Source organism: Perognathus longimembris, chromosome 3, assembly GCF_023159225.1.
Source record: "Perognathus longimembris pacificus isolate PPM17 chromosome 3, ASM2315922v1, whole genome shotgun sequence".
Classification (NCBI taxonomy): Eukaryota; Metazoa; Chordata; class Mammalia; order Rodentia; family Heteromyidae; genus Perognathus; species Perognathus longimembris.
Window position 1 is genome coordinate 89,613,142 of NC_063163.1, and position 13,979 is coordinate 89,627,120.

General features: G+C 48.1%; 1 protein-coding gene across 8 annotated transcripts in view; it reads right to left on the reverse strand.

Moving 5' to 3' along the window:
• The window catches only part of Tmem132d (transmembrane protein 132D), a 310,602-nt gene that overhangs the window by 266,934 nt on the left and 29,689 nt on the right, over positions 1-13,979 (reverse strand). For 2 of the 8 annotated variants that reach the window (XM_048343146.1, XM_048343142.1), the window contains exon 1: positions 12,515-12,775. The exons of 5 other annotated variants lie outside the window; for them this stretch is intronic. In XM_048343146.1, the coding sequence (XP_048199103.1) occupies positions 12,515-12,743 (229 nt within the window). In that variant the 5' untranslated portion in view covers positions 12,744-12,775. Of the gene's footprint in view, positions 1-12,514; positions 12,776-13,979 lie in introns of those variants that run through there. One more of the 8 variants, XM_048343149.1, reaches the window with a different exon arrangement.

The window sequence follows — 13,979 nt, forward strand, 5'->3', positions numbered from 1 at the left end:
GATGAAGTCGACGCCAATGTCTTCTTTCCCAAGTCACCCCTACCCAGGCGGACATAACTACTAGGAATGGCCTGAGGGGGCCACCAGTTCCTGTCCCTCCATCCTCTGTGGAGGAAGGAAAGGTCCCTAAATCTATTTCTGAGATCAAACAACATGTGGGCTCTCACTGAGGCTGGAGGGCTTCTCATCCCACTCACTCCGGGCTGGGAGATGAGGAAATCCCAGCTTAATCAGCCCTTGGCCTCATGGGTTCCCAGAGAGAGCATTTGCCTCACAGCGGTGAACTTCAGCCAAGAGTTTGTTAATTTCCCCTCTTGTGTTCCCTCCCCTCTGCTATCCCAATAATAAGGTACACAGGAAGGTTCATGTTATTTGGCATATTCGTTGAAATTATTTCTTAAACTTCTTCCCTAAGATCTCTTTTTCTAACGGAAAGAATTAGAGTTCAAGGCCAGCAGGTGAATTCATCAATGCTAAGATACTAATTATATTTCAATGAGCTATTTTCTCCCAATGTAATAGTGTCAGGAACACTGCACTGAATTAAAAAAAAAATCCCTGCTCACACTAGTAAAAACTAGTGTGCCAGGTGCTAATGGCTCACACCTCGAATCTTAGGTACTCAAGAGACTGAGATCTGAGGATCACGGTTCAAAGCCAGCTCTGGTAGGAAAGGCCATGAGACTCTTACCTCCAATTATCCACCAGAAAAACCACTATGGTTTGGTGTGGGAGAGTGCTAGCATTGAGCAAAAGTGCTCAGGGACAACACCCAGGCCCCGAGGTCAAGCCCCACATTTGACAAAAAAAAAAAAAAAAAAAAAAAACACAAAACTAACATGATAGGTAAAACAAGTATTAGCAATAGTAATAATAATAAGTAATAATAGTAATCATGGACTATATACAGCTAGTACTTGTGATAGGCCACCCCACCTCCAGGCACCGTCGTATATGAACCCAAACGCCAAATACCACAGTTGCAACCTGTAGTTTGGCCACAGTGCCCCCGGGCACCTGGGGGGCACACACAAGGACAGGAGACTTTCCATATAACATCAAGCAGGACCTCGTCTGGTGCAAGAGAGTCCTTTTCTCCCACTGGGCAGGCAAAGCCAGCACCTTGGCTTCCCGCTAATGGATCTGCCACTTGTTCCTAACAATACTGATCTGATTGTGCCTGGAAAGTGGAGAGACAGAGCACGAAATCTGGGCAGAGGCACTCCGCCTGCTCGTTTTCCTTGTGCTCCAGTTTTATCTTCTGTTTCCCAAAATAAGCCTGTTTCCCTTTTGTGTTATAAAATTTTACCAAAATTCTGGTTGGATGGTTGGTTGGTTTTCTCAAAAGCAACTCATCACAGCAGCCCAGTGCTGGTAGCTCACACCTGTAATCCCAGCTACTTAGGAGGCTGCAATCTGAGGATCACAGTTCAAAACTGGCCTGGACAGAAAAGTCCGTGAGACTCTTGTCTTCAATAAACCAGCAAAAAGCTAGAAGTGGAGCTGTGACTCAAGTGGTAGAGTGTTAGCCTTGAGCAAAAAACAAGCTCAGGGACAGCAACTGAGAGAGACAGAGACAGAGACAGAGAGAGACAGACAGAGAGAGACAGAGACAGACACAGACACAGATGCAGACACAGAGAGACACAGAGAGAGACAGAGAGAGATATCACATTGTCTCTCATAGTGCGTGCTAGGCCTGAAAGATAAACACATGTAACACACACAGGGTGGTGCATGCACACTTGTACAGAACAGGTTGGTAAGTGCAAACATTCGAGGGTATTGGTGAAGAGACAATTCTGGAGCATGAACAATACCGAAGCACGCTGCGCCTATGGATGAAGATCACGAAACAAAACTCAAGGAAAAATGGCTGAATAAGGGAAGTTGTGGGGATAGGGGAAGCGAGAGATAGCAAGGGTGTCATTATGATTAAACACAGCAACACGTGTGTGAAATAACATGGAGGAACCCCCTTTGAACAATTCGCATCTGCACCAAAACAAACAAGGGAAATAAAAACGGTCCTGTCCAGGGATGGCAAAACTTGTGGGAGATGGGAGGGTGCACAGAGAGGATGGGGGAGGGTGAATATGTGGTGAAAACGGAGCCTTGAAGCCTGTAGAGATGGTTCTGGAAGGGGAAGGGCGAGGCGTAGTGGTGGAGGTGTGAGTCTGATCAAGGCACGCCGTACACCTAAGATGGACATGTCAGAATGGAACTCCTTGTACAACTAGTTGATACTAATTCAGAAATGTACAAGAGAACACTACCATCACTCAATAATACTCCAAACTTGAAATTTCTCTCCAAATTCCCTTTCACTCAACAAACATATTGAATTATCACAAAAGAGGAAAAATCACGCCTGAGCTCCAGTGAGAAGCGTTCTGTGACAGGGCGGCCGGGCAGGCTCTCGGCACCACTGTGAGTGCATGTCTCCCACTGGGTGCAGAGGGGGACGCTGGCCACCCGCCGGACTCTGCACGTGGCCCTTCCCGGCTGCACGATTTGTTCTCCAAGCTCGGAGCCTCTTCTTTGTATGTGACGCCTGGAAAACTCGAAGGTCTCCTTTGAAAAATCATCACAGAGATTCAGTAAAGATTTCCGGGGCAAGTGCTTCCCAGAGGCTCTTCCCCAGAATGAAGCATGGAGGAGCCAGGATATCAAAGCCACTGTTTTGTTCCTTGATCCATAACAGGAACTGTCTTCCTGAACATAAATACTTGCACTTAGTCTTGAGATACAAATGTCTTGTTGTGATAAGTTGGTCCCCACAGGAAGATGAGAAAAGTGAAAAAGACTCCTTTCCAACAGGGACGAAGTAGAGGGGGAAAAAAATCTTAAAGGAAGTCGGGAGTCTGTTCTGTGTCATCAGAGGGAAACGCAGAGCTTGTCTCTCCATTCGCTGGGCTTGTCTCTTCCATCAGTCACTTTGATTTCTCCAGCCTCCTAATGTGAATTGTACAGATGAGAAGTAATGTCCAAGGACGACCGCCTCCCTTCCAACAAGGCCCTGACTCAGACTTTGAGGATCCGGAGCTCACGGCAGAGAGCAGATGCTTCTAACCAAGAGCTGGACAGGAGAGCACGTGCAGATGTTTTCCTTGGTCCTCGTGACACTGCAGAAGCAGCAATGGGGTGATGCTGGCCTCAGAAGCAGCAAGGTCCGCGGTTCGCACAGCCTTTGCTGGTCTAGGGCTAGACCCGATGCCAGATCAGCTGTAGGAAGGCAGCATGCATGCAAAGAGTACCACCCACTGGGGAACAAGCTTCTGGAAAGTTCCTCAAAGCGGATTTGCATGTGTAGCTAATCCATGCACAGGAAAAGCTGTATTTTTCTCCACGCTAAATGGCTTCCCAATTATTCGGAAATTAGTGATTTGCTTTTCACATTTAGAATTTTCTAAAACTCCTCACTCATTCTTGACTTTTCATTTAACCAGAACAGATTTCCTTCTCTTGGGGTGCCATGATAAATATTAAACTGAAAAGTAGCTCATTTACCACAAGCGGGCACATTGTGGACAGGACTGGGCGCTTGCCGGCACGGGGCCTGTGCTCTGTGGGTGGCCCCTGCAAGCTGATAAGCGGCCCTGTGAAGCAAGGTGCACATAGATTTGCTGCAGCTTTTCTCCGATGGTGAGAAGCTGGAGGCAACCAGACAATGTCAGCAGTGGTAAAATAATTACAGCATGATAGCATCGACGGTGTGTGTGCTGCAATTCCCACACGACTCGAAGAGAGACATTCACACCCTCATCTACTTTGGGGTCCAGCTTCCCAATGTACGAGGTAGGAAATGTCAGTACTGCAGGCTTCATGTCCCCACACACAACTATTCAACCCTGCCATTTTAGAAAACACACACATGCACACACACACACACATGCGCGCACACACACACACACATGAGCTCTATGCAGAAGGACAGGTTTGCAGACAGACAACAAGGCGTCAAGCCCTCAAGTCTCTCTCAGAGCCTGACTTTCCACAAAGGCAAAGCAGCACCCACCCAGCTTTGCCTTTTCAACGGTGTTTTGTGTAATTTGCAAGAGGGAAGTAAGCATTCTTAGCTGCACCAAGTTAATGAGACGACACATTTTCAAAGCACGAATCGGATTGCCCGGCTCTCTGTCATAAAACCTTCTGTGGGCTTCCTGTGGAGCGGACACTAAATGTTTTCTACCTGCCTCGTTCCACACATTCCAGTGTTCTCTCTCCCTCATTTTTTACTAGTACATGTTTTTATTGCTACTTTTCCTCTTCTTCAGTTAACAAGAGTTGAACGGGGGCCACACCCAGCCTTTTGCTTTCTTACTCTGCTTCCTCAGATCTGGTAGCAACTTTGCACAGGCTGACCTCAGCTTCCCGAACAGCTGGCTGACACCACAGGTCAACAGCACCTATTTCTGAGATGAGGTCTTGCTAACCTTGCCTGCGCTGGCCTCGAACCCCAATCCCATCTCTCTGCCTCTCAAGGAGCTGTGACCGCAGGTATGTGCCTCCAGGCCTGGCACTGTGTTTTTTATTTTGAATTGACATATGCCAACTGTGCACATTTATGGGGAATCGTCTATGTGTTCCGTGCATTCATACAGTGCGCTACAATCAGACCAGGGTGACTGGCATATCCATCACCTCAGACATTGCCCTTTCCTTGTGTTGGGGACATTCGGAACCTCCCCTCCCGAGCCACTCTGAGATAACCAGATAATTGTTGTCACTTGCAGAAACTCTGAGAAGCTCTGGAACATTAGTCTTCTGATGGAGACATCGAGGAATGATTAAGGAGCGAGAAAGTCCACCTCTCTTATTTTCAAGTTGCCTAAAAAAAAAAGAAGAAAGGAAGAAAGGAAGAAAGAAAGAAAGAAAGAAAGAAAGAAAGAAAGAAAGAAAGAAAGAAAGAAAGAAAGAAAGAAAGAAAGAAAGAAGGAAAGAAAGAAAGGTCAATAGTACAAGTCTGCCAGTCTAGGCAGGCGCCAGTGGCTCACACCTGCAATTCTAGCTACTCAGAAGGCTGAGAGCTGAAGGTGACAGTTTGAAACCACCTGAAGCAGGAAAGTCCAGGAGACTCTTACCTCGAATTGACTAGCAAAAAGCCAGAAGTGGTGCTGTGGCTCAAATGGTAGGGTGCTAGCCTTGAGCAAAGGAAGCTCAGGGACTGTGCCCAGGCCCTGAGTTCAAGCCCCAGTATTGACACATATTTTGAAAATATCAACTGCATAAAGCAAAAATAATAATATATTATGAGTCTGCATACCCCAAATAACACACCTGAATTAAGTAAGGTGAAAACAAATGACATCAACCACACTTCAGATGAGATGGAAGCATTTGAAGAGGTTAACATTGCTTGGAATTAGGTTGTGACAAGTTAAAGGTCTCTGCTGAGTCACCATAGGAACCTTTGTCATCATTTTTAAAAGGTATAAGAAATCAGTAGAAGATGTAAGACAGAATTGCCCACAATGCTCAACCAGCTGAAAGAAATAGAGATAGGGAAATGGAGGGGGAGAAGACTGGAGAGAACAAAAGAAATGCAAGTGGGAAGACTGGTCGCAGCCCCTGTGACATCCAAAGAGATGCAAACCATGGAAGTTGCACACTCTTAAAACACAGAGCTCCTTGGAATGGGAATAAAGTTCCTCCCACTCAGACATGTCCAAGAGAAATGCTATAAAGTCATTAGCTGGTTAAAAAAAAAGCAAAAGAGGAGAAAAACACACCATTCAGACACCAATTAAAAAAAAACAACTTAAGTGGCTGCATGAAAATGAGAAGAATTAACCAACCTCCACATAAGCCCAAATGCCAGGGGAAGGTGCACTACATATTTTATAAATGCATATTTATGCATCCAAAGATGAATAATAATTCTAATATGTACACTACTAAACAGCAGAAGTTAAAAATACATGAGGCAAAAAACTCACAGCATTCTAAGGAGAAATATTAAAATCCTTAATTATACAACAGTGCTCTCAGTCACGAAAGGAAGGTGTCAACTGAGCTTTAGAATTCTGGTTTTAGAACTGGGGGGCACCAAAATGAAGCATGAAGCTATGAGACACCTGCAGACCCAACCCACGCTAGATTAGTGAGGCAGCACCCTTGGCCACTGCACAGTGAGTGCTCAATCCACACAACAAATCAACGACCAAACTTTGATTAATACTAAAATAAGTGAGTATGGATACAAGGTCAAGATATAAAACATTATATTGCCGAATCACTGCGATACAGAAATATAAATCTAAAACATAAAAGAACACGATTCCCAATATCACTCCCAAATCTGGAATGCTCAGAATGTAGTCTTTTAAAGAAAATAGGCACAGCACCACTCACTGAAAGCCCTCATGATAGAAACGAGCCAAGTACCATGCCAGATATACAATGCTCATGGACCAGACAACTCAGCAAGGTAGCAACGCTCATGTTACCTGATGGAAGTTTGCAGATGCAAGACAATTCCCACCAAAATCCCAACACAAGCTTTAACAAAAAAGGAATTGACATTCTAGTCCATATGTGTGTGTGTGTGTGTACACATATAAATGGATAGATCAATTGATAGATTGATTGATCTCAAATTGCAGCCACAAAATTTTGGAAACAGGGGCTGGGGATATAGCCTAGTGGCAAGAGTGCCTGCCTCAGATACACGAGGCCCTAGGTTCGATTCCCCAGCACCACATATACAGAAAACGGCCAGAAGCAGCGCTGTGGCTCAAGTGGCAGAGTGCTAGCCTTGAGCTGGAAGAAGCCAGGGACAGTGCTCAGGCCCTGAGGTCCAAGGCCCAGGACTGGCAAAAAAAAAAAAATTTTTTTGGAAACAAAAAAGAATAAAGTGACAAGATCCACAATATCTAATCTTGACATGTATTGTAGAGAAAAGAACCACAACAGGGTAGCGCCGATGGAAAGACTGGACACAGAAGTCAGGGGAACAAAATAGAGTCCACAGAGTACCTGAGATGCCCACTTGATCTTGGCAAAATGGGATTTAAAGGAGTCCCAAGAATCTTTACAGTGAGTTATTCTAGAATAATCCAGCAAGCAAAAATGGGAATTGACTATATTAGACTATATGCAAAATTTAACCAGAAGTGAATCACAAGCCTTGAGGTAGACTTGAGTCCACCCAACTTCCAAAAGAGGCTTCTAAGGTACACCCACAACAGCAATGTCATCAGAGGAAAAAGGGATGCACTGGGCTTCACTGAAATGAAAATGAGATGTAAACATATATTTTCAGGGCTTATCTTTCAGAGAAGATCTCTCATAACTAAACAGTAAGACGATCTACGTTAGCTGTCTGCTCCAAAGGAATGGAAGACGTGTGCTCCCTGGAGGGATCCGTAGGTGACAAGTGGACACAACAAAGGCTCTGCCGGAAACTCAGAAAAAAACACCTGGAAATCACCAGGTGCTGCTGCACAGCCCACGTCAAATCCCAGCATCGGCGCCAAGCAGCTAGAACACACGCGGTGACTGTGGAATGCCAGGGGATTTCACCGTTGGCAGGGCAGGTAACACTTTCATAGAACACCAGGTACGTGCTTCCCCCTCCCCCAGGCTACACCCACCAAGAAATGGAAACGTGCTCCCGCCAAAGCCTTCTTCGGGCTTCCTTTGTAAGCCGGCAAACCATTCACAACCATAGGGTCTTGGATCTGGGGAACAGATTTTTAAAAATCTGTACCACCATACGTACCATGGCATAAGAGAGTGAACTCCCAGGGCCCCAGCCACCCCCTCCTTCTCCGTGAAGCACACTCAGTTCAGCAGGCCTCAGTTCAGCGTGGTTCTCAGTTCTCTCACAGGTGGGGGATTACAGAATGACAGGCAGGAGGGCATGGACAGAGAGGTTTAGTACCTTGATTGTGGCAGGGTCACAAGAGTGTACTCGGTTGTCAGAATCGACATGGCAGAACCACAAAGAGGTGAATTTTCTGCACACAGATCATCTTGAATCTGATTCTACTGAGCTAGCCAGAACTGAGGAAAAACTGTGTCAACCCCCTGGATCTAGAGTCCAATAGTACCTGTGGTGACAGCGTCCGGCGTCTCACCGGCCACTCCACCTCCCACAATTCCCAGCGCTCAGCCCCCCCACAGAGTGCTGTATCTAGGGCTGGGTGTGGTGAGGTCCCAGGGCCCCAAGCCGCTCTAAACACAATCTACTGCTCCCAGTGCAAAACTTTATACAATCACACATCCACCTGTACATTTAAAAAGTGAAATCTCTCGTTTTTCATCAGTGTTTCAATAGTTGCTAAGCATGAAGTTCCTCCTGCATTGTAAATCTTGACATTTGAAGATTCAGCTGTTCCATCGCTCTTTTAAATGTATCTATTGGAATATAAATAACAGAATGGCTCCACACCCACCACCATCCATTTATAAAATCCATGGGAAAATCTTACGAACTATCAGAAATGCTACCCTGTTCCCTTCTCCTCGGACTCTGTTCCCTTTCAGATCCCAGCCGGAATTTTACTCCAGTCTAATACACACATGGACCTTGAAATGTAATGCCTCCGTCAACCTGCCGTACCCCGAGCCAACACAATGTGTGCTGAGAGACTGATCTCCGACATTGCAAAGCTGTTCCTCACTGGAAAAGTCATGTTCAGAAATGTCTTCAAGTTGGCAAGATTACAATGGATTGCTACGCAGCGAAAACAATCTTCGAGCAAACACTTTTGTAAGAGACACGTGGTTTTACAGTAAATGCATCCTCTAATGAGCCACAGAAGGAGCTGCGTCTCCTTGAGGAGAACAACGGCCTGATCATGCTTTGGGACCTGCGGGGGGAGGGGGGGGGCCTTTTACATCTGGGGCAATGAATCATGGTGAGGTAGGAGATGGGTGAGGGTTGGCCTTGCCAGAATGTGTGTGTGCACATGTATGTGTGTGTGTGTGTATGTGTGTGTGTGAGTGAGAGAGAGAGAGAGAGGAGGAGAGAGAGAGAGGGCACACGGTTGACTAGAACACAAGATCCACATAACTGTGGGTTTGGAAACTGAGTCTCTTTCAAAACCTCCCACTCTCAAGTCCCCAGAGAGGCCTTACCGCCTCTGTCAATTCACAAACCCTAGTTTAAATGACACTGGTGTACAGAAACAACACAGAAAACAAGGCATTACACCCAGTGGCAATGTTCCTTGAAATTAAAGGTACAGACTGTAGGGATGGTAAATGGGACTCCGAAGGCGCTGTGCACACTCCACCTCCCAGGGGCTCTCATTTGTAGGCTCTGGCTGTCAATCAGAAGCCTCACCTCACTGTAAGGATCTCAGGAAGGAACCGGGATGGCAAGGGTATCTATCTCCTCCTCTCTCTGCTTCCGGAATTTCTCTCAGCTAGGCCCCAGCTTTTCCTGTTCCATACCCTTCTGAGTCACACCGGCACTCATAAATTTCAAAAAGAGTAATAATCCTACTATCAGGAAGTGACACTGTGGCTCAAGTGGTAGAGCGCTAGCTTTGAGCTGAAGAGCTCAAGAACAGCCCACAGGCCCAGAGTTCAAGGCCCACGACTGACCCAAAAAGAAAGAAAAAAAATACTATTAAAAAAATGCCCTGGGAATTGGTTTCCTTCGTTGTCTTGGGGTTATGCTAATCTGAACTGCTGGCAAAACCCAACTCCCTAATGTGCACTACCTAATTAAGGAAATCAAGCAAGACGCTTTGTAGGAGTTAGACAGGCAGAACTTAGAGAGACAAGGCAACCCTCATCCGTTAGCTGCTGTAGGGGGCTGTGACTCCCAGCCACTGTCCTGCCAGCAGCCACCGCCTCACTCTGGAATGTAAACTGCGCTGTCCGCAGTCTGCTGTCCGCCATTCAGCAAACTCTCCGTGTGATGCTGATCCCTGTTTCAGAAGACTGCAAGGGGGAGAACACGCAGTTGTATGTTCTCCTGCCCCATCTTAACGACACGGGATGCAAATCTTTATGCACAACAGTAATTTCCATTGTACACAGATCTCACATCTAATTAAGGAGTTGGAAAAAATTTTCATCGCCGGAAACAGAAACTTCCACTGCATTTAAATAAACATTGGAGGGATGAAAAACCTCTACCAGGAGAGGAGCGTCTCATTCCGGAGGTCACCTTGAAGACTGAAAACAAGAAAGTGTGACTTGTGGAATCTTCCACTTACAGTAATGGCAGCCATGGGAGGAGTGAGGCAGTGGCACTAGGCCTTTGCCAACCCCTCCCCTGACACTTCCAATGGCTCCTGTCTTGGCCCTTGGGGCATTGGTGGCCCCACTCCAGCCACAAGGGGGCACTTGTGACCTATGCTGAGCCCTGCAGCCTTCACCCCACCATCCAGAGCAGAGAAGCCAACTCCTGGAGGCCCAGAGAAGACACTGAGGGCCCCCAAAGAAGTAGACACAGGGCTCCGACAAAACTATTACGAGAAATGCTCCCTCTATTTTCTGATTTGAGAACAAGAGGAACAATGGCATCAGGAGAACTGAGAAAAAAAGAGCTAATTGAGTCATGACTCCCAAGGCCTTTGTCCTAGTGTTTGTTTTCCTACCCTCCTGAAATATCCAATTCATAAGTTCTTTGTTGAGCTACATTCGGCTCTGACAGGCATTGAAACACTCAGACATCAAAAAGTGATATCCACAACATCTTTTTAAAACATAAGGAAGGAGTTATACACACATGGGAACTCCAAAAAGTTGAAAATAAATCCTAGGCATGTGCTCTATATAACTAGGTTAAACATTCAAAGAAAAAACAGCTAAAATGCAATACCTCAAAACGTGAAGCCTCCGTTTTGGGCAAATGAGAGTGCCTCTCTTGGCCTCTCATTTCAGAAACAGTGTGACAAAACTCATGAACAGTGTGTGCCTGCCCTGGGAGAAGATCAGGCACAGGAGCCGAGGGAGGGGGAAGGAGATGGCCAATGCCTATGCCACATGCAAACAGCAAAGTCAGCCCTGAGAGGTCCTGGGGACCAGCACGCCAGCACCTGGCTGGCCAGGTGCACAAGATAATGCACTTTTCTCCCTTGTTCTGAGACATAGGTAAATGTCCTCCAGCATTTCATCCTGAAGGGAAAATTACAACGCTCCATAAATGTTCTTAAAGGCCTCTCCACACTGGCTCCTAACCCAATGCCCAGGTCCAATTCAATTTTAAAGAATGTTTGCCCAAGGCTAGCCTTGAGCAAAAACATGAGATCAATCCCAGAAAATAAGTAAAGCTAAAAGGGCTAGAGGCACGGCTCAAGTGGTAGACTACTTTGCCTGGCAGATAGAATACCCTGAGTTCAAAATTCCAATAATGCAAAAAAGAAAGAAAGAAAATCTGCTGTGGCCTTGGGCCAGTTACTTCCATTCCCATGCCTTCACTTTCCTGCAGAAGAACACAGAGAGTAACACCTACAGGATGTGGCAGAACGTGTGTGTTGAGTGAAACTTTCAGAATCCTGACTGGTACGGGGTGAGTGTTGAGCAACGATTCACCAAAAGCAAGTTAATGATTCAGGTCTCCCATTTCTTTCCAGTGAGAGGAAGCCCCTGGAGCCCCCGCCCCCCTGTTGTTGGTCCCACAAGGCCTGGCTCACCCTCTCCCTTCTCCCCTGACACAAAGACAGAGTAGCCAGGGCTACTTCCTGATAGAGGCCACCCTTCCTGCCACATCAGATGCAGAGTCCCCTCAACCCAGCCTGCTCTGAGAAGGGGCCAGGGAGAGTCACTTTCAGAAGAAATGTATGATCCCTCCTTCACAGAGAAGGATGAGGTGCAGATACAGCCTGAGCTTTTGTACCAGGTGAGACAAAGGCCAACACAACATGGCAAACGAATTTCCTTTGACCCATAAATTGCAATCATGTGAACTGAGCAGCTGGACAACACCTCTCTCTGCTGGCCACCCTTCCTTCCAGTGGTTCCGGGAACCACAGCCGGCGGCGGGGGGGGCGGGGGGGGCGGGCGCCGGGGCTGGCCACCCCTCCCGGGCCCCATCACTGGGGGGAGCAGATCCCAGGTGCTCACAGCCCCCAAGGATGTGCAGGGCTGAATACCACTGGGTGAGGAGTGACAGATGGGAGCACCCACCAAGGCCAGAGCCTACCATCTTCCAGCTGGGCAGGTGATGTCACTGGTCAAGACTGAAGTGAAACCTCAGAGGGAGACAGGTACCATCCTTATTCCCTCTGAATTTAGCCACCCAGACCCCTGGACCACAGTGGGCAGCGTTCATGATGCCTCACATACAAGGGGACCTGGTAATTAGTCAGGACACAGGAGAGGCCTCGGCACCACCACAATTACGGCCACTAATGGTGGTACAGGGCCCAAATGACCCCCGCAGCTCCATCCTGCTGGTGGCTTGCTTTCTGGATTCCCTTCTGTCAAAGCCAGGTAATACCACTGCCTCATACCCACCTCCTGTCCGTGGAGACCGCGGCCCGGGTCTTGCTTCCAACTTCCCCAGGCCTTGTTGGAGGTCCCAGACTGCCCACCGCCCTGTTCCACTCACCGCACGCCTGACACCCCAGCCTCTCATACTCTGGGTGGGATTCTGGTGCTCCACGTGCCAGTGCGCACTGGCTCTCCAGCCCAGGCCACCCGTCACATCTGTGTTGACAAATACAAATCCCCACCTGGACTGGAGCCTGGGGACTGGGCAGAGCCCAGGGCTGACGCCATACCATCTGCCAGCTCCACAGCTCCCAGAATCCCGCCAGGCCCGGCTTCCCCAAGCACATTCTCCCTTCCTGCCGCGAGAGCGCCGGGCTGAGTACAAGCTTCAGCCCCAGCATCAGCACAAACCTGCCCCCCCCCCAATCTTGTTGCTTTGAACTTTGAGGCCTCGAGCCTGCTCCTGGCTAGCTCTCTGCCACTTGAGCCATGCTTCAGGCCTTGTGTTTAGCTGATTATTTGGGGGTGAAAAATTCAAAAAGCATTCAAACCTCAGCACTCCAGATTTCTGCCCTTATGAGAAGCTACAACTACAGGCATGAACCACAAGCACCTGGCCTATATTTCTGTATTCATCCAGAAGAGAAATAAAGGCTCTGTCAGTGTTTCCCTGCTCCATCAGGGATCGCATGCAAGTGCTGCGATTCAGAGCTGCCAAAGCGGGGGGGGGGGGGGGGGGGGGGGGAAGGGAGGGGGGGAGAGACTGTGTCACCATGTACCCAGAGAGCTGTGGTCTCTGTAGTCAGCGCCCAAAGACCATGGCTGTGGTCCCCGTCCCAACCCAGAGCCTTGTCTACCAGCTGACCCGAACACCCTTTGCACACCCGGGTGGAGCCGCCAGGCCACCGCACACTAATGGCTGCTCTGCTTCTTCACAGAGAATGGGCAGGTTCTGCCCACCCCCCCCCCCACACACACACCGCCCCAGAAGCATGAGGAGCGGACTGACCTACGCCAGGAAGGGACACGGCAAGCCCAAATCACAGTCCCCTCTCCCCAGGAGGAACCAGTGACCCAGCAGAGGGAGAACCCAAACCCGCACACCTGTGAAAGTAGGTCCAGGAAGTCTTCTCTCTTGAAATTAAGTGAGGAGCAGAACTTTCTGTCCTGAGCTCCCTGCGGAGGTCATGCATGCTAGGGTCACTGCCCAGGGAGGCAGCTAGGGGCACAGGTGAAGTGGGCTGAAGGAAGCATAGCCCCTACTTGACTACCGCAACATCCTGCAATGTTTTAGCGAGTGACTTTACAACTTCGGCTTAGCCCACCCACCACATGGCTTTCCCAGCCCAAAACTAAAGCAAGTGGGGAAATCTGACCAACCCCTTCTTAGTGCAAGACCTTAGTGTTCCAGAAATATCTTTGGGACCTCAAGTCTGTCCATTCAAATGTATATCTGAGTCCGTTCTCATTTGTGTACTTGGGAGACAAGGAGACAGACAGACAGGGAGGGAGGGAGGGAGGGAGGAGAGATGGCTATGTGAACCTTCTTTCAAATAGTCTTTACTTTGGCTGCTCTTCTCCTC